We start from the raw sequence: 19,266 nt of genomic DNA on the forward strand, positions 1-19,266 counted from the left end.
TTTATATCGATACGAGTATCGATATTTTTTCGCTCTACCTTATAAATCATTTTTATCTGACGCTGCTCAAAAATTTAAAGTGAAGTGATTTTGGATAAATTTAATTTTTATGAGAATTAAAACGACCTAACAAATATAAGTTTGTATATATAACTATTTAAGTATATTTATAAATCTACATGCATTCTTTTAACATTTTCAGACTTTGTTATTTAGGGTGTAATGACGAACAAATACATACATACATGCATATGGATGTATTTACAAAATCAATATGATGTTTGTACATACATATAAACCGATGACTACATACTGACAAAAAATTTAAAGGCATTAAAATGATTTTAATAGAAGTATATGATATGTTGGTTAAATTATTACATTATTTGTAAGCAAATGTATCTTTGGGATACATGTGTAAAAACATAATAAATTAACCTTTGTATGCAGCTGAATCTTTTTAATCTTTATTTTTAAGCTCCTTTCATCAAGAACAGAAGCCGCGCACATAACCATTCGTACATGTGTGTACCATGAAAAATTAATATATTATATCCATCAAACAAATGTAAGTTTGTCATTGTAGCATTTTCAGTCTACATTTACATATACATATGTATGAACTTGCTTATTTACAGAAGTATGTACATACATATGAGTAAGTGTTTAATAACGATTTAGGATGTACCAAATATAAACCAATATAACAATTATATTTTTAACTTTTTTTCAGGTAAAAAAATGGAACTGACATTGGATAATTACTTTCCTTATCTTAATTCACTTTCTCTTAACATTGCTCGTGACATAAATAGAGTAAAGTCAACGTATGATCAAGAAACTTGGCATTCACTAACCTTGAATGATCAAGAAAACGTATTGAACAATTTTTTTATAAAACCAGATTTATATAATAAATACAACAACAAATGTATAACAGAAAGGGCTTCTCAGGTAAAGACTAACATGGTTTATTCCTATAACGGCCAAGATTTACATACTTATATTTATCAAAACGTCGGTATGAAAATGTTGTATGATGAAAATCATGCCGGGAATTGCAGAGATGAACATTCGTTTCCATTTAGTTATCGTACAAAATCTCAAATAAATATTCCGTCTATAGAATCTATAAGAGCGGCTACCACACTAATTGATGTGTCAAAATCTATTAAGTCTGAAGCTATGAACAATACGAAGAAGCCATCTATCATAAATATTAATGAAGCTCTTCCTCATTATAAAGGCGATGAAGATTTAATTACAAACAGTGTTGGACAACACGACAATGACCAACAAAATAATGAAACTTCACATGTTGAATCAAAAAATACCATTTTAATAGATAGTGATAACGAATTTAAAGAAAGTAGCGGTCCAAAAGAGAACGATAAACTTTTATCTCCGGATCTATACATACCAAGAGGTTTTGATTTCCTCAGTAATTGGTAAAACAAACAAATAATTTTTTAAGTACATTTAAAATATTTGTAATCTCTTTCATGAAATAAAAACTATAGTCGGAAATATGTTTATTTCATGTTGGTTTATTTTGTATTGTTTCATATTTTTAGTTTGTTAAAATATATGTTTTATTGTTATAATGTCTGGTTCAATTCATCATTTGTACTATTAAGATACTTTCGCATTAAAGATTTTATTAGAGATTTGACAGCTCCATAGGATTTTACACAACTCCGAGCAGGACGACTAATGTCATTTAAATGCAATCTTTAATGAATTGTCAATGCATTAAGTACTCTTGCATAGTACTCTGACGACGAAAATCGGTGTAACACGTGTTATAGCGGAATTGCTCTTTATTTGGCTCGGTAACCAGTGTGAGCAAAAAAATTAAGGAAAAGCCATGAAACGTCATAAAAAGGGTAATACTGAACAGCTGTTTATTGTTTGTAAACAAATAAAGATGAATTCAAACGGATTGGATTTTGGTGTTTTCTTAATGTATTTCGCCGCTAAAGAGCTGAAGGAAAAAAAGAAAACTGGTCGACGCCCCATTCAAACGATTTCTTGCTTAGGACTTAACTTTTTGTAACTCCGCGGCAACAGCCTCCCAGGCATTGTTAAGGAATATGGCATTAAAATGCCCTTTTTGGGTCAAATCCCATATTATGGGCTTCGCCCTGACCGCACTTATTAATGCCACTTTATCTTCGCGGGCAGAAAATTTGTCGGTCGGAAAATTATACTTTTCTTTCAATTTTCGCTCCATATTTTGGGTGTAAGAAAAAATCAAATGAATTATTGTTACACCCCGAGATCAGCTGTTTACTATCTTGATCCTGCAACGCCATTCAATTTGCGCAGGCGTCATTTTCGTCGTCAGAGTACCGGCAAAATCGACAAGGCACAAATTTCTTCTTCCTTTTTTCACACCGTTTTTTATATGGAGTTTTGCCGCTATAACACGTGTTAATAGGGTCTTCCCACACAACATTAAAGCACATTCAACATCCGTTGAACAAACGGTCCATAAGGTTTTGCCGTTCCGAATTTTCCCAAATGGACCGCCGTTAGATCAACATTAAAATCTAAACACGGTTTGTTTGGCGATAGTTTTTCGGTGCAACTCTGATTCTTCTTCTTAATTTGACCATTCACCACGAAAATGTAAACAACTTGGCGAGGAACAAATGAGATATGGAATTTAAAACGTGGCGCCAAAGCTACAAGCATGCCCAAAATAGTTGGCGTTTTTTCTGTATATTCTTGCCCCAATATGTCCCCAATTGTTACTATTTAATATAAACCGCCTACCTCTACCTTATTTTAAAGATTTTGGATGCCTATACCACCTATAGACACTCTTCGGGGAATTTGCTCTTTGTTAGAAAAAAATCATTAGAAAAACTAAAATTCCTTGTCATTTAATTCATTTAAATTTAGTGCGGATAAATTCTGACGCAATCTGTGCCTTTTGCTCTTGTACAACAGCCAAAATAGTTGGTAAATGCTCCATACACCTCATCTGCTCCTGTACGTTTTGCAACAGTAGACAGAGTATCTGAAGTCCCTCCTCATGCCGTCTACATGATAACGGATCACTAAACGTGCATCAATATTGCCAAGTGATGTACATAATCACTTAAGTAGGTATACATGAAATGATTCCTGCTTGCGTTTTTTCCGAATCGGAAGTTCCGATCACCGAGCTGCCTTTGAACATCCGCGCTGCACACGCTGACGACTGAACTCTGTATCCAGCACATACGGATCTTTGAGTATTGGTGTGCAAAAGTTGAATCCAAAAACAATTTCGCCGTGTTCGTCATTTTTGCACGAGCCTGCACATACAAGTGTTTGATGTTCAGACCGTAGGCTGCAGCATTCTGATTGAAATTGTCGAACCAATTCTTTACTGGTATGGATTCAATTTTCGGGATAATTTTCGAGAAGCTTTCCGCTGTAATCAAGCATCCACTGCACATTGGGATGAAATGCCTTTATTTTGGCCAAAACCTAAAAAATTCGTGTTAATATATCAATATTGTTACAATTATTTTAAGCTAAGAAATGTCCCTAGACATCAAAAATATTTAATTGGTATTTTATTGTCCAGCCGTTGTCTTCCACCAGCCCTTGAAAGTCAACTGTTCTTGCCACGTAGTGCGTGCAAGTTTGCTGATTAGACAAGTTTCTTAACTTTGACGTTCACGTATTCTTAAACAGTTTGACCAATTAAAATACCTTAAAATGGAAAATGTTTCTCATGGTATGTAGAAAATATCTGTAACAGTGTTTAATTATATGTGCTTTTGTTTTGTCATGCTTTTAATGAAATACGTAAACACTAGTTTTGTTGATTCTAACCTTAAAATATTTGTGTTTCGTGGAGCATATCTAGCAAGATACAACAGGATTCAAATAACAGCTTATGTGGTAGTATGTGTTATTATGTGTATATTCAGATAGCATTTAAATAAGTTGCGGGAACTTGCGGGGGGGTTTGATATTTCAACAGATGCGAGCAAGGTTGGAATTCGTCGAGGTGACTTACAGGAAGTTTGCCTGGATAATAATCGCAATGTCATCGCTACTTTTTGATTTGCATGCGAGGAAAAATAGCCGAGTGAACAATTTAACTGACGTATTTCATCGAGCTTTGGATTCTTCTGATCCTTACTTATCAAGCATCGCTCAAAAAAAGAGTTCAAAATCACACTTATTGCCAAGTGAAGTTATTGCACTTTTAGCTTCTCCAAATCCAGAAGATGCAGCCCAAGTATATAATATTAAAGACGACCTTACAAGTATACCATATTTAGATTTTGATTTAGAAGAAGAACGTTTATATTAATACAAGTTTATGTACTTATTATACCCTTGCAGGGTATTATAATTTCAGTCAGAAGTTTGCAACGCAGTGAAGGAGACCTTTCCGACCCTATAAAGTATATATATTCTTGATCAGCATCAACAGCCGAGTCGATCTAGCCATGTCCGTCTGTCCGTCTGTCCGTCCGTCCGTCTGTCCGTTTCTACGCAAACTAGTCCCTCAGTTTTAAAGCTATCTGAATTAAACTTTACATATAGTCTTCTATATACTCTCACTGCTATATATGTCGGAACGGGCCGGATCGGACGACTATATCATATAGCTGCCATACAAATGTTCGATAAATTTTTAGAAAAAAAATTATAACTTTGCTGTTTTTCAACATTTTTGCACCATTTTTTAGATATTGCTATTTTATATTATTTCTGAATTTTGGTAAAAAAAATTTATGAAAATCGGACGACTATATGATATAGCTGCCATAGGAACAATCGGGAACTTAATAGAAAAGAAATTATAACTCCGTTGTTTTTCAACGTATTTTGATCTACTCCGGGGTATAAGCTTATTTTATTATTCTAGAATTTTGGTATAATTTTTATGAAAATCGGACAACTATATCATATAGCTGCCATAGAAGCGATCGGTAAATGTAGGGAAAATGTAAAGGTGTGAATGTAAAACTGTAACTGTCAAACTGTAAACATAATAAGTATAGGTAAAATGTAATGAAACTCTGTTTTGTGAGTGTTTTCAGCATTCAAATCTATAATAAAAACATCGAAACCAATCTGCAAGGGTATACAAACTTCGGCGTGCCGAAGTTAGCTTCCTTTCTTGTTTTTAAGTTTTCGTTTATCAAATTATGTTATAATATGCAAAAATATAAAAATAAAAAAATTTTCTAACAATTATGGATAAAAAAATGAAAAAAAAAAAAAATATAACAACATTAATATGAATTTTATATGAATATACTGCAGTTCTATTATGTGGGTGGCAGGGAAGGAAAGGTGGCAGTGTAAAAAAAAAAAAACCGAAATTCACAAATAATATAAGCAGCAAATTCTCCAAGTTTCAACTTTCTAGCTTTAAAATTACGGTTGTGGCCAAAATAAAGGCATTTCATCCCAATGTGCACTGTTTTGCTCCAAACTTTATGGGAAGCAGGTCTTTCAGCGTTCTTGTGTTTTCGTCAATCGAGCTGTTCTTAACTGATATATCTGTTTCAATCTGTCTTCCACTTACTCCGAAACGATTTTGCATGTTGCTACTTGCTGCATTTTGTTCTCTTGATTCGCCAAGTTCTTGCATGGTTTTAATTTCAGTGTCATTTTCTTGTTCATTTGCTCTGGCAAGATGCGCGACCCGCATCTAGCAATTCCTTGCAGAGGGTATCTAGGGACTTCTCTATATCTTCCGCGGATTTTACCAAGCCCGGTCTAGTCGCGAGTCTTGTTGTGATTGTCTTCTTAAAGTTTCCCCAGTTAGTGTTCCGGGGGTACTAAATACGGTTAGTTTAGGAGAGCGTTCGAATTTTTAGTAAAACTGTATGTACTTGTGGCCTAAGAATAATGGTCTCTCAAAGATATCCTCCCCTGCGTTCGCTACATATGTATAAATTAGTGGAGAGTATAAAATCTAAAAGTGGCTCACCTCTGTCGTCGACACACGCTATTGTGTGCGTTGGCGTCTGGACTCACGTGCAGTTGATGGTCCTTCGGGCTGGCATCAACCAGGCTTCTGAGTTCCTCTGGTGGAGCTGTTCAGTCGTGTGCCATGTAGCAGGAAGCGTTTTAGCTGTAATGATACATGAGGTTAGAGTGAAGACCCTTCCTGCTTCCATACGACGGGTTGACTACTGCCATCAGGGTACCGTCTTCTTCCTCGTCGGACATGTTCAGCGTCATTCCCTGGGCAGCATCCACGATGGTTTTCAAACCTAGGTCCTTTACCACCTCGCATGGCTTCAGGATGTGAGCATCCTTATCCTCGGAATGCCGCTTTTTCAGGCGCCATACTTTCGTATATGGGATATAGGATTCTTCTGCCTTCTTCTTTATCTGGAGTACTGCACACTAGCCGCCTCCTTGGGTTTTAGTGTCGCGAGATGCAGTACCTTCCAGTCCGCGGTTTGCATTTCAGGATTTGCCAAGGTTATTTTCTTTAAATGATAGGTACATTCTTAATCTCTTATTCAAATTAAAAAAAGGATAGTTTTGCTTGGGTTTGTACAAGTAAATCGCTACCTGCCATGAGAAAAGACGCTACTGTGCGACGTTTGGGCTGACATCCCAACCCGGTTGAGTTCTTAACTCCGCTCATACTTGTGCGATTTTCTGGGAAACCACCTACTTGCGTTTTAAGCCTGCTGCCAGACCCCTTTAACCATTGCTAATGGTTCATTTCATTCTGTTTTTAGGCGGAAGGAATTAAACTGTTGTCTAGCTAACTAAAGCAATGCATTGCCCGTTGTCCCTAATAATACAGTGTCCATTGCACAGTCGGCGCACTTGTGTCGTTTTGTAGCCATCTGAATTAAACGTTGCAGACAGTCTTTTAACTATTCTTACTAGTATATAAGTCGAAACGGGCCAGATCGGACGACTATATCATATAGCTGCCATACAAATGTTCGATACATTTTTAGAAAAAACTAACTTGGCTGTTTATCAATATTATGGAGATATGGCCGTTTTATATTATTTCAGAATTTCGGTTTTAATTTTATAAAAATCGGACGACTATATCTTATACCTTCATTTACTCTGAAATGTAAGCTTTTGTTTATTATTTCAGAATTTTGGCATACATTTTATGAAAATCGGACTATATCATATAGTTGCCATAGAAGCGATCGGTAGATGTAGAAAAAATGTACCCTTGCAGGGTATTATAATTTCATTCAGAAATTTGCAACGCAGTGAAGCAGACCTTTCCGACCTTATAAAGTATATATATTCTTGATCAGCAACCGTTTCTACGTAAACTAGTCCCTCAGTTTTAAGGCTATCTGAATATATCATATAGCTGTTATACAAATGTCCGATAAATTTGTAGAAAAAAAATGATAACTTGGCTGTTTTTCAACATTTTTGCACCATTTTTGAGATATCGGGAAATTAATAGGGAAAAATTGCACATGCGTTGTTTTAAAACGTATTTTAATCTTTGAGATATGGGCTTTTGTTATTAATTTAGAATTCTCGTATAAATTTTATGAAAATCGGGAAACTATATCATATAGCTGCCATAGAAGCGATTGGTAAATGTAGATATGTAAATATAAAGCTAGGAATTAAAAACTGTAACTGTAACTGTCATCCGCATAAGTTGTTATCTTTGGTGCTTTCCTCTTGAATCTCTTGATTAGGTCGTCTACCACTAGATTCAATAGGAGGGGCGACAGAACCCCACCTTGCGGCGTGCCTCTGTGCGCTCCTCTCACCATGGAAGCGGTGCCTCAATCTGATAGCTACCACCAGATTACATAGGAGGGGCGAAAGGACCCCACCTTGCGGCGTACCTCTGTGCGCTCCTCTCACCATGGAAGCGTACATTCGTTTTGCAATATGAGGCTGCATTTTTGATGGCAACGACAATCGCGTTCTAAAAATAGAATGCGTTTGCTTGAATGAGTAAACACAAGAACACGCAAGCGCGTATGTGTGCGAGAATATGTGTGCGCCAGCGCGCAAGCACCAAAAAATCAAATTTTTATGTTTTGTGCTGGCGACCGCTTGTTAGGAGGCGATGCACAGTAGCGCCTCTCGAACAATTAGCTTCGCAAAAATCGAAAAAGTCATGTTCGCAAAAACGATTTTAACCATACTTATTTGACAGAACATTTCTCAAGGATTGAGAATCTGTAATAAAATCAATTAAAATTTTTGTTTTAATTCCAAGTGTAACCGCCACAAAACCGTGAGCGCTACAGTTAGCATATTTTTGTTTATTATTATGCAGTACATATATATATTTTACAACAATTATCTGTCCGTTAAAATTATTAGGTTATCTTATTTGGTTCAAAATATATGATTTTTGCAACGCTAAATGAGAAAAGGCGCTACTGTGCGATAGTAGCGGCAGCAAAAACAGCTGATCTCGAATATGGATTGTATTTGTATACAAGTTCAATCCAGAAAATCAGTTAATTAAATTTTATTTTCATCTGTAAGTATATTTTATAATTTTATTATTAAATAAATATGTAAAATAACACAAATAATTTATTTAAATACATTCATAATTACATATGTATTTACAATTATCTAATTCAATTGACTAATAAATTAACAATATATTATTATGATTCATACATTATAAAAAATTCATTTATAAATCAATAAGTATATAAAATTAAAGAGATGTTAAAATAAAAAATAAATTTATTTGCGAAATTGGCCTTCTGAGGCCCGTTTGCACACAAACACCCGGCGGCGTCGCTGAATGCGTACAAGAGAACGGCTGGCTCTAGAGCGCTCTCTTCGCTGGCTTTTGAACAAAATTTAAGAGAGCCTGGAGCCAGTTCAAAAGCCAGCACGAAAAAATCGTGTGCAAAAAAATCGTATGGCGTTATTTATCTTATAGCTCTATTGTCTTTGGTAGGGCTCTCTCAATGGTGGTTATCGACGAATGTAGGGCCGTCTCCACTGATTTCACCTTCGTGTAGGCGTGCTGGTTGGTCGACAGTAGTCTCCCTACATCGTTCCTGATGTATAAGTCCAGCAGCTTTTCCAGAGTTTTAAGTAGAAATGAGGTGAGGGCTATCGGTCTGTAATCCTTGGGGCTCACGTGGCCGCACTTTCCTGCTTTCAGCAGGAAGACAATCCGAGAGGTCCTCCATTTTATAGGGATATAGCCCGTGCTCATCCAGCTCTATATATTGCGCAGAGCCATGGGGTGATCACTTCCTGGGTCACCTGCAGCATGGCTGGGAATATTCCATCTAGTCCTGGTGCTTTTATCCTCGCAAAGGAGTTTATAGCCCAGTGGATTCTACTAGAGGATATTAGATCTTTTTTGAGATGCTCTTCTCCAGTTGCTAGGTCCTGGCGCTTATTCGCATCGGGTCCCTCAGTGCATCCTGGGAAATGTGCATGCGTTAGTGCTGTTAGGGCCCCTTCGCTGCCCTCAGTCCACTGTCCGTCGTAGCTTTGGAGCTGACTCTGTATTATTGGCTGCTTCGATAGCAGCTTCCGGAGTCTAGCCGTTTCTGGGGCAGTCTCTATAGTGGAGCAGAAGTTTCTTCATGAGTTTCTCTGCGCCTTGCGTATTCCTTCTTGTCGAGAGAGGCTGTAAATAAAACGAGCGTCTGACGTTGTTGAGTTGATATTTCAAACTAAATTTATTTCTTAAAATCCTAGCTAAGGTAGCTAACATGAGAATGGAAATTACTTATTTCTAGACCCACGGATCGGTATATCTCCGACCGCGGGAAACCTTCTATGGTCTTTATCTTTAACATATGGTGACCACTCGCAGGAGGTCATATAACCCACCAAGCGTTCTAGGTACCTAGCTGAGATAGGTATGCACATTTGCTAGAGTGCCGGACATCTGCATCCCAGACGCAACAATTTGGTGTTGTTTTATTGCTTAAACATAGACAGGCTCTTATCTTTCTGATATTCATATTTGTGTGTTCTTTCTGAACATTCTGCCAAAGGCCGGCAAAACTGACATAAGATTTACATAATTTATTGCTTATGTATAATTGCTTCAACGATTTAGTGGACTGTAATTATTTATCTCATTTAATTTCTTTAATTTCAACTTAAGCCTTTCTCTTTTTGATTAGTTATATTTCCTTTCCAACATTAGATTTTCTTATGTCTTAAATTACCATTCGTTTTATTTTGTGTTTCTTAATAATAAATATAATCGTGTTCTTATAAACACTTCTTGTAGTCCCTTGGTAGGACTTTGTATTCCTCATTGATGATATCATCTTTCGCCTGCTTGGCGACTTTGAAGAATTCTTTGAGTTTGGTGCGTCGGAGTGAAAGGTCCTTATTATACCAGGGTGGCCTGGTCCTCTTTCTCGTGTCCGATATAATGCGTGGTACGCAGCAGAAGTTCTTTGGAGAGGGTCTCTAGGGACTTTTCCATGTCTTCCGCGGATTATACTATGCCCGGAGAGATCGCGAGCCGTGTCGCGATAGTCTCCTTGAACTTTTCCCAGTTAGTATTTCTGGGGTTCCTGAAGACTGCTTGTTTTGGAGAGTGTTTGAATGCGTATTGGAACCGTATGTACTTATAATCTGAGAAGGATGGTCTCTCAAGGACTCTTCATTCTGATACCAACCTACCGATCGTTCCTATGGCAGCTATAAGATATAGTCGGCCGATTTTCATAGAATTTAAACCGAAAATTCTGAAATAATATAAGATGGCATTATCTCAAAAATGATGTAATAATAATGAAAAACAGCCAAGTTATATTTTTTTTTTTCTAAAAATTTATCGAACATTTGTATGGCAGCTATATGATATAGTCGTCCGATCCGGCAGTGAGAGTATATTGAAGACTATATGCAAAGTTTCATTCAGATTGCTTTAAAACTGAGGGACTAGTTTGCATAGAAACCGACAGACGGACGGACGGACATGGCTAGATCGACTTGGCTGTTGATAGTGATCAAGAATATATACATATACTTTATAGGGTCGGAAAGGTCTTCGTGCAAACTTCTGACTGAAATTATAGTACCCTGCAAGGGTATAAAAAATAACGAAGTTATAGTAATTTTCTACAAATTTCCGATTGTTTATATGGCAGCTATATGATAAAATCTTCCTATCCACTTCCTTCCGACTTATATAGAGAATATAGAGAGTCTGAAGACTATCTGAAAAGTATCGTTCAGATAGTTTTAAACCTAAGGCATTAGTTTGCGTAGAAACAGACAGACGGACGGACATGGCTAGATCGACTCGCATATATACTTTATATATTTAAATCTAAAATATATATTTTTTTATACGATTAATTTTTTTTTTTTAATTTTATCGAAACCAAATTATTATATGCTTTGTTTAAATATACAACTTTTATATATTTCCCTTTATTTTATTTTTATACCCTTGCAGGTATTATAATTTCAGTCAGAAGTTTGCAACGCAGTAAAGGAGGCGTTTCCGACCCTATAAAGTATATATATTATTGATCAGCATCAACAGCCGAGTCGATCTAGCCATGTCCGTCTGTCCGTCCGTCTGTCCGTCCGTCTGACCGTCTGTCCGTTTCTACGCAAACTAGCTGCCATACAAATGTTCGATAAATTATTAGAAAAAAATTGATAACTTGGTTGTTTTTTAACGTTTTTGCACCATTTTTGAGATATGGTCATTTTATATTATTTCAGATTTGGTGTTAATTTCATGAAAATCGGACGAGTCGATCTAGCCATGTCCGTCTGTCCGTCCGTCTGTCCGTCCGTCTGACCGTCTGTCCGTTTCTACGCAAACTAGCTGCCATACAAATGTTCGATAAATTATTAGAAAACAAGAAAGGAAGCTAACTTCGGCACGCCGAAATTTGTATACCCTTGCAGATTGGTTTTGATGTTTATTTTATAGATTTAAATGCTGAAAACACTTACAAAACAGAGTTTCATTACATCTTACCTTTACTTATTATGTTTACAGTTTGACATTTACAGTTTTACATTCCCAGCTTTATATATTTTATACATTTACCGATCGCTTCTATGGCAGCTATAAGATATAGTTGTCCGATTTTTATGAAATTTATACAAAAATTCTAGAATAATAAAAAAAACGTATATCTCAGAGTAAATAAAAATGCGTTAAAAAACAACGCAGCTATAATTTTATTTCTATTAATTTCCCGATCGTTCCTATGGCAGCTATATCATACAGTCGTCCGATTTTCATAAAATTTTTACCAAAATTCTGGAATAATATAAATTGGCTATATCTCTAAAATGATGCAAAAATATTGAAAAACAGCCAAGCTATAATTTTTTTTTCTAAAAATTTATCGAACATTTGTATGGCAGCTATATGATATAGTCGTCCGATCCGGCCCGTTCCGACATATATAGCAGTGAGAGCATATAGAAGACTATATGCAAAGTTTCATTCAGATAGCTTTAAAACTGAGGGACTAGTTTGCGTAGAAACAGACAGACAGACAGACGGACAGACGGACAGACGGACAGACGGACAGACAGACAGACGGACAGACGGACAGACGGACAGACGGACATGGCTAGATCGACTCGGCTGTTGATGCTGATCAAGAATATATATACTTTATAGGGTCGGAAACGTCTCCTTCACTGCGTTGCAAACTTCTGACTGAAATTATAATACCCTGCAAGGGTATAAAAATTGATAACTTGGTTGTTTTTTAACGTTTTTGCACCATTTTTGAGATATGGTCATTTTATATTATTTCAGATTTGGTGTTAATTTCATGAAAATCGGACGACTATATCTTATAGCTGCCATTGGAACGATCGGGAAATTAATAGAAAATAATTATAACTTCGTTGTTTTTCAACCTATTTTTATCTTCTCTGAGATATAAGCTTATTTTATTGGTTCAAAACTTTGGTATAAATTTCATGAAAATCGGACAACTATATCATATAGCTGCCATATAAACCGATCGGCAGATGTAGAGAAAATGTAAAACTGGGAATGTAAAACTCTAACTGTCAAACTCTCAACATAATAAGTATAGGTAAAATTTAATGAAATAATATCTGCAAGGGTATACAAACTTCGGCGTGCCGAAGTTAGCTTCCTTTCTTGTTTTCAATTAATTTGACCAGAATACCTCGATTCTTATTGCAAAGGTATACAAACTTCGGCGTCCCGAAGTTAGCTTCATATCTTGTTTATAATTAGGCAAGATATGTTATAAAACCTTATTATTTACTAAAGAAAGATATTTCTAGGAGAGATTAGGCCCATTACTGATCCATATAACCTTCTTTTTAAATAGATCTTCTAAATAGCTTGCAACGTCGGTATATGCAAATGACCCAGCTTTCACTTGTTATTACTGGGTTCTCATATATCATTGAAAATTTGCATTTATAATAGAAACCATGAAAAATGATATGGTGTGTAAAATAATAAATTTCCTTATAATGTAACGCAGAACCTATTTGGTACCAGGTATCTCATTCGCTCACATTCGATATTAGCTTTCTTATTTGTTTGCATTTAGTGCATTTAATAATTGCTTTATTTGATAACTTCAGTTTATTAAAATGCAATAATAATAAATGATTTCAAGTTTTTGTGCTGTGGCATATACATTATTAATTTAAATTACATAATTATTCTCCAATACATTTTTATCAATTTATATTATCAGCAAAACAAAAAATTAAAATAATTAAGTAAATTAGATCGGGTCTGGGGAACTAGCTGGCGGCTTCAGTGTCTGATAAAGCTTTAAGATGCCTATATTATGTTTGTATTTTTAATAGTGAGTACCACATACATCCAGAAGATTATCTAAAATATCCCCGCTGTTCTGGAGATAATGAAATTGATCATCTATACTGTCCATTAAGGGTCGGAAGTTGGAATAATCATAATTAACTGTTATGTTGCAAGGATGGCTAGGACTAGAAATAATTGTAGTAGATAATATATTATTCTTCTCTCCTTGGATATTGTCTCCTCCGGTAGCTGGCGCAGACTCCAAAATGTTACTGAATATAGAAGAAAAGCCAACTTCTCTGGATATCTGTTGATAAAACACATATGTTATATATCTTTATATATATATTAATATTTTAACCTTACCGTATTGGTTGTGTCTATTTTATCAGAGAACAAGCTATATAGACTCTTTTGTCTGTCGCCAGAGCTTATTTTTATTGTTTCCTTATCATATATTGTGTATAATGAATACTGTTCTTCAGATTGAGCAATATTTGGTATCTGTGGGCTCGATTCTGAGTAATCGTTATCGAAATTAAGCGATATTGCAGATAGTTTAGGCTTAAGAAGATTAGGTTCTATAAGTTTTTGGTATTTTTTCATATTGGGATCCTTAACAGTTTGTTTACATAGTTTCCTGTTACGTATGCGCTTTCTCTCACATTTCTTGGGATCAACACCCAGCTCCCAGTATCCCCCTTTTCCTTTCTTTTCTTCCCGCTTCCTATTGCGAAAGCAGTGGTGAAGTGACAAGTTATGTCTTATTGAGTTCTGTAAATAACAATTATTATATGCTAAATTACATTGCAACTGTAGCAATCGGTAATCACTTACATTCCATTTCTTTCGAACTCGGAAGAAGGCAAACTTTGACTCAATCCAGGAACAAATCTCTTGTAATGTTACACGGCCATTTTTTAACATTGCCATGCCAATAATATGTGAATAATTAAATGGCGGCTTTTCGGTAACATCTGTTTCGTATTTGGTGGCAAACTTTTCATATTCTGTTAAATCACTGTTTAAATGTATAATGATAATTTAAAAAATCGAATTAGGGAAGTCAGATAATATTAATACTGTATTAAGTTTCGATCAACGTTACGCATACGTTAATGTGGATAAGTCAATATTTTGTTTGATACAAATAACTAATATAATTTAAAAAAATATATATAAAGAAAATAAATATCAGTTTTTGGCAATATCGATATTTATTAACTAATAAGGTTATGCTTATTTTTACTACGTTTAAGTCAAGCTTCGTCGAATCGACTACGCCGATTGTAAAACAACTATAATTGTTAATATACAAACAATATTGTAAAAAAAATGTTTGACAGAGTTAATATTATTAACAACTCAAACTAAAATATATTTAACAACCTTTTCTTAATTTTTTAATGGTGCTCTTTCTCTGGCCATATTAGGAAACAAAAACCGCATATTATATTATATATGCTTATATAGTTGCTTTAATTCAATCGCATCTTAATAATAATACTTAAACTTAAAAAAAAATTAATCTTTGACGACGAATTATTTTGTTAAGCAAGAGGCACAACGATTAATTTTGGGTACTTCACAAAAGCTTTTTGGCCATTTTGCACACATATTGTTGGTCATCCCTCAGTTTTAATGCTATCTGAATGAAACTTTGCATATAGTCTTCTAATATGCATAATTTTTGAGATGTGGCCATTTTATAATATTTCAGATTTCGGACAACTATATCATATATCTGCCATAGAAACGATCAAAAGATGTAAAGAAAATGTAAAGCTGGGAATGTAAAACTGTAACTACCAAACTGTAAAACAAAATAAGGTAAAATGTAATGAAACTCTATTTTGTGTGTGTTTTCAGCATTTAAATCTATAATATAAACATCAAAACCAATCTGCAAGGGTATACTAACTTTGGCGTGCCGAAGTTAGCTTCCTTTCTTGTTTAAGTTGTGTTTATAAAATAAGACGGTTGAGCTATTTTAACATTACCAAATATTCAAAAATTGTACTTCCATACAACTTAGAGGCTGTATAGAGCTGAACGAAAAACAAGGACAAATAAACCAAAAATAACGGGAATAATCGATCATATGTGACCATGCGTCGTCGAATCGACGAAGCATGACGATCAAAGATTAAACGAGGCATTGTTCATATTGAACTTTTCCTAGGGATATATGTACATTCCTAGAACTAATTATAATGTGTTAAATCGATTTTATAACATTTTTATAACATTTTAATAATTACTTTTCTTACCGTTTAATTTTGTTGAGAAATATCTCATAGCGTTCAGATGGCGATGGTCGTTTTGATATTGCCTTTTGTGTTGTCTTCGTGTCTAAATCTTTGTGCGATTTAGTGAGCAATAGCTGTTTTGTTTGGTTTTGTTGTAGACGAATATTTGAGTCGTGACTTTCATTTCTGGCTTTAAAAAGTTCTTCAGTATTTGAATCAATAATGGTTTTTGGCCACGTTAAATTTTGGTTCCGGAGAAGCCAATTTAGATTTGTCAGCTCGCGCTCCTCGTCTGATTCGTCCACTTCCTGCAACGGAATATTTACCCTATGGAATGACGACGATGGTGTTGGATGAGAACTACTGCTTTCTTCATTCATTGTCATTTCTGTATAAATATTCCTTTCTACAAATATATATAGAGGAATTGAGAAATTATATTATTGTTCATTTAATCTGGAAGTGTCAGTTTATTAACCCTTCATCATCATTTCTCCTTGTTTTTTTAACTTTGATTTGTTAAAATGGACTCTTTCGTTCTTTGCGTATATGTATGTAGGTATATGTATATCTTTTAAATAATATAAATAAATATATTACTTATACCTTAAACTGATAGTTTTCATTACCAAGGACTCTAATAACTGGTTACAATACACAATGAGGTCTTTTTTAATAAAAAAAAAACACTGCATCTAACCAAAACTTTAAATTATAAATCCTTGAATATTTTGCGATTTTTTTTTTATTTAACGTATACATATGTATCAATGAAACAAAAATCGAATTATTTAAACTACGTCTTATCCAATGTTGAGTAATAGCAGGACAACTGAGTTCTAATTCTTTTTGTTGAAGGTTATGCAACCAGAAAGTTGAAACAAATTAAGGAAAAATTAATATTTTATACTTAATTCAAATTTTTATTAACACTTTTAAATGAGCTCCCGTTTTGTATTAATAAATAGCTTCATGACATTTACAATTACCAAATTTTACGGATTAAAATCATTACTTGTGAAATGTATGTAGTTTCCTGCGTTTCTTTTATTATTATTTTTTTTTTACTAACAAACTTCACCACTTTGATGTTGCTGCACCTGTGCTTTTGGTCGAATTGGTGGAGCAACCCTCTGTTTCCTACTAAAGTGACAAAAACGTTAGTGGCTAACGGCCTTATAGAGAGGGTCGAAAGTAGACTGTGGTCAGAAGGTGAACATAGACCTGCGGTCACTTTATTGAAGTACATTTAATATAATTTCAAATGTACCCCTTAATGGTTGACTTATTTTTTACCCTTATTTTTATTACAAAATTTGCGACAGAATAAAAAGTCTATGAATACATATATATATATCTCGGGTTTGGCCACTAACAACCCTATTTTACTATATACACCTAATTGCCCCTGTGCTGGACATATGGACCTAACACTACAACGGTCACTTGTCATCGGATTCCTCCACCACGAAAATATACAGTCGCGGTCAAAACAATAGCAGGTACTTTTCAATTTATTATTTAAGAACTGATTTATTCTTAAGTTAAAAAAATTAATTGATATAGCCATGTCCGCCTGCCCGGACATTTTCGATTATTTCAGAACTTCGGTTTTAATTTTATCAATTTACGAATCATTCCATTTTCGTAAAATGTGTAACGTGCGGTTGAGGTGTGACGGAAGAAGAAAAGATATTTTTGGTATTCGGGTCCGGAAGAATGACGGGCCGAATCCTCTGGTGCCTTAGCTCTTGGGCGCTTGGGGTGGGTTGTTGCCATTTCCGTTCCACATTCACATAACCTTTAATTTTTAGGATTCCTACTGAAACTATAAACAGGAGCTCAACTCCATGAACTAAACAAAATCAACCAATAACTAAGAGCAAACACATTGAAAAAAACTATAATCGGACTGCTAGCCATAAGCGGTTCGCAAGGTCTTAGGTGATATTTGACTCTTGCTGTCTGTACCCTACCCAACCATGATCTTCAAAGCGAAACAATTATTGAAGATACCCAAAACATTCCTCCGACGAGTTTTAAGTTGCCATGTCAATCCAGAAAATAATTTAAATTAACGCTTCATTTCAATTCTTAATACTTTAATCCATAATCTTTAACAATATATTTCATTTTATAAAGGCAAAAAAAAAAAAACGCAACACTAAATAAAGAAACAGTTCCATTAGTTCTGAATGAATTTAATGAATGATCGGAGTTCTACAGCTCCATCCCACCTAAGCTTACAGTGTAGTCCTTAAATCTACTCAAGTTAATCCTAATTGGAAAATTTTTAATACATAGAAAGTTTTAATTAATTTTGTTTGGTTGAATATAGAATAGAATAAAATAGATATATAGCTAATAATTGTAAAATTCAAGGAATTATTAATTTACTATAACAGAAAGCTTACTCTAGATTTTATAAGTTGGTTTTAATTTATTTATTATTATTTAACTGTAATGATTTTAATTTGTTCTAGCTTTGCATATTGATTGTGATTTTATTTTTATTTATTTATTTAGTTCTTTTATTTATATAGATTTTTTTCTTAGTGTAGACTCATTGTTGTTTACAAAAGGACAGACGGGTATGCGAGAAATGTGGGAGATAAAGGCAGAAAATTTTTAACGACTACATTTGTTTTGTTTTTTATCTAAATTATATCGATAGACAATAAATGGATAGATAATAAATTGAATCTAAAAAATTATCTATAGCATTTTAAATTTGTTTGCCATCATGTTGAATTTTATTTTACTTTAATTTTTTTTTTATTTTAATTTTTTGTCATTGTAGACCAAATTATTAATTTAAATTTAATGGCATAAACTCATTGTTGTTTCGGTTTTTTTCAGTGTATCAAAATAACTATTTATTCATTTATTGTGTCATTATTAAATTGCTAAATTGTAAGTAAATTAATTCACTCAGTATTCTTGAGAAGATAATTTCAACTTAAAGCTAGATATACATATATACATTTTTTTTATTTTAAGGCATTACTCACAAGATTACTCTCTCCATCGTTAAAAGACCTTCCAGCGGGGTTACATGATGATCATAAAGGCTTTAGGGGGCAATAGAACTTTAAAAATTGAACTTAACTTCCCATAGTTATTTTTATTAACCAATAATTTAATTCAATTAAGAATTTATTAATACCAACGAATTTTTATTGAATTTAACTTGGAATTTTAACTCTCCTTTTAGCACTAATTGTAGGTCATTTTTATGTCGCAACACTCTCTTTACCTTTTACGAATTTGAAGAACAACAGTAAATCAAAT

The 19,266-nt window shown here is 34.2% G+C and overlaps 2 protein-coding genes across 3 annotated transcripts in view; one reads left to right on the top strand and one right to left on the bottom strand.

Annotated features, from left to right (window-relative positions):
• LOC108086041 (uncharacterized) lies at positions 1-1,550 on the top strand. Of its 2 annotated transcripts, XM_041776697.2 has the most exons (4): positions 1-139; positions 203-388; positions 479-568; positions 734-1,550. In XM_041776697.2, the coding sequence occupies exon 4, from the start codon at positions 742-744 to the stop codon at positions 1,450-1,452; it is 711 nt and encodes a 236-aa protein (XP_041632631.1). In that variant the 5' UTR covers positions 1-139; positions 203-388; positions 479-568; positions 734-741; the 3' UTR covers positions 1,453-1,550. The 2 variants fall into 2 exon arrangements, with proteins under 2 accessions (XP_041632631.1, XP_041632632.1); XM_041776698.2 differs by lacking the exon at positions 203-388 and having other exon boundaries at positions 11-139.
• Positions 1,551-13,569: 12,019 nt separating this feature from the next.
• Positions 13,570-19,266, bottom strand: part of LOC108077210 (uncharacterized) — a 32,144-nt gene continuing 26,447 nt past the window's right edge. Inside the window, exons 2-5 of the mRNA XM_070287631.1 lie at positions 15,997-16,381; positions 14,564-14,747; positions 14,093-14,500; positions 13,570-14,033 (exon numbers count right to left, since the gene is read on the bottom strand). Of these exons, the coding sequence (XP_070143732.1) occupies positions 13,764-14,033; positions 14,093-14,500; positions 14,564-14,747; positions 15,997-16,361 (1,227 nt within the window). The 5' untranslated portion in view covers positions 16,362-16,381 and the 3' untranslated portion in view covers positions 13,570-13,763. The remainder of the gene's footprint in view (positions 14,034-14,092; positions 14,501-14,563; positions 14,748-15,996; positions 16,382-19,266) is intronic.

Source organism: Drosophila kikkawai, chromosome 4 (genome assembly GCF_030179895.1).
Source record: "Drosophila kikkawai strain 14028-0561.14 chromosome 4, DkikHiC1v2, whole genome shotgun sequence".
In the NCBI taxonomy this organism is placed as follows: Eukaryota; Metazoa; Arthropoda; class Insecta; order Diptera; family Drosophilidae; genus Drosophila; species Drosophila kikkawai.

What these genes read in the sequence shown, in the direction of transcription:
- LOC108086041 (XM_041776697.2), top strand. Translation starts at nt 742, where the DNA reads ATGGAACTGACATTGGATAATTACTTTCCTTATCTTAATTCACTTTCT.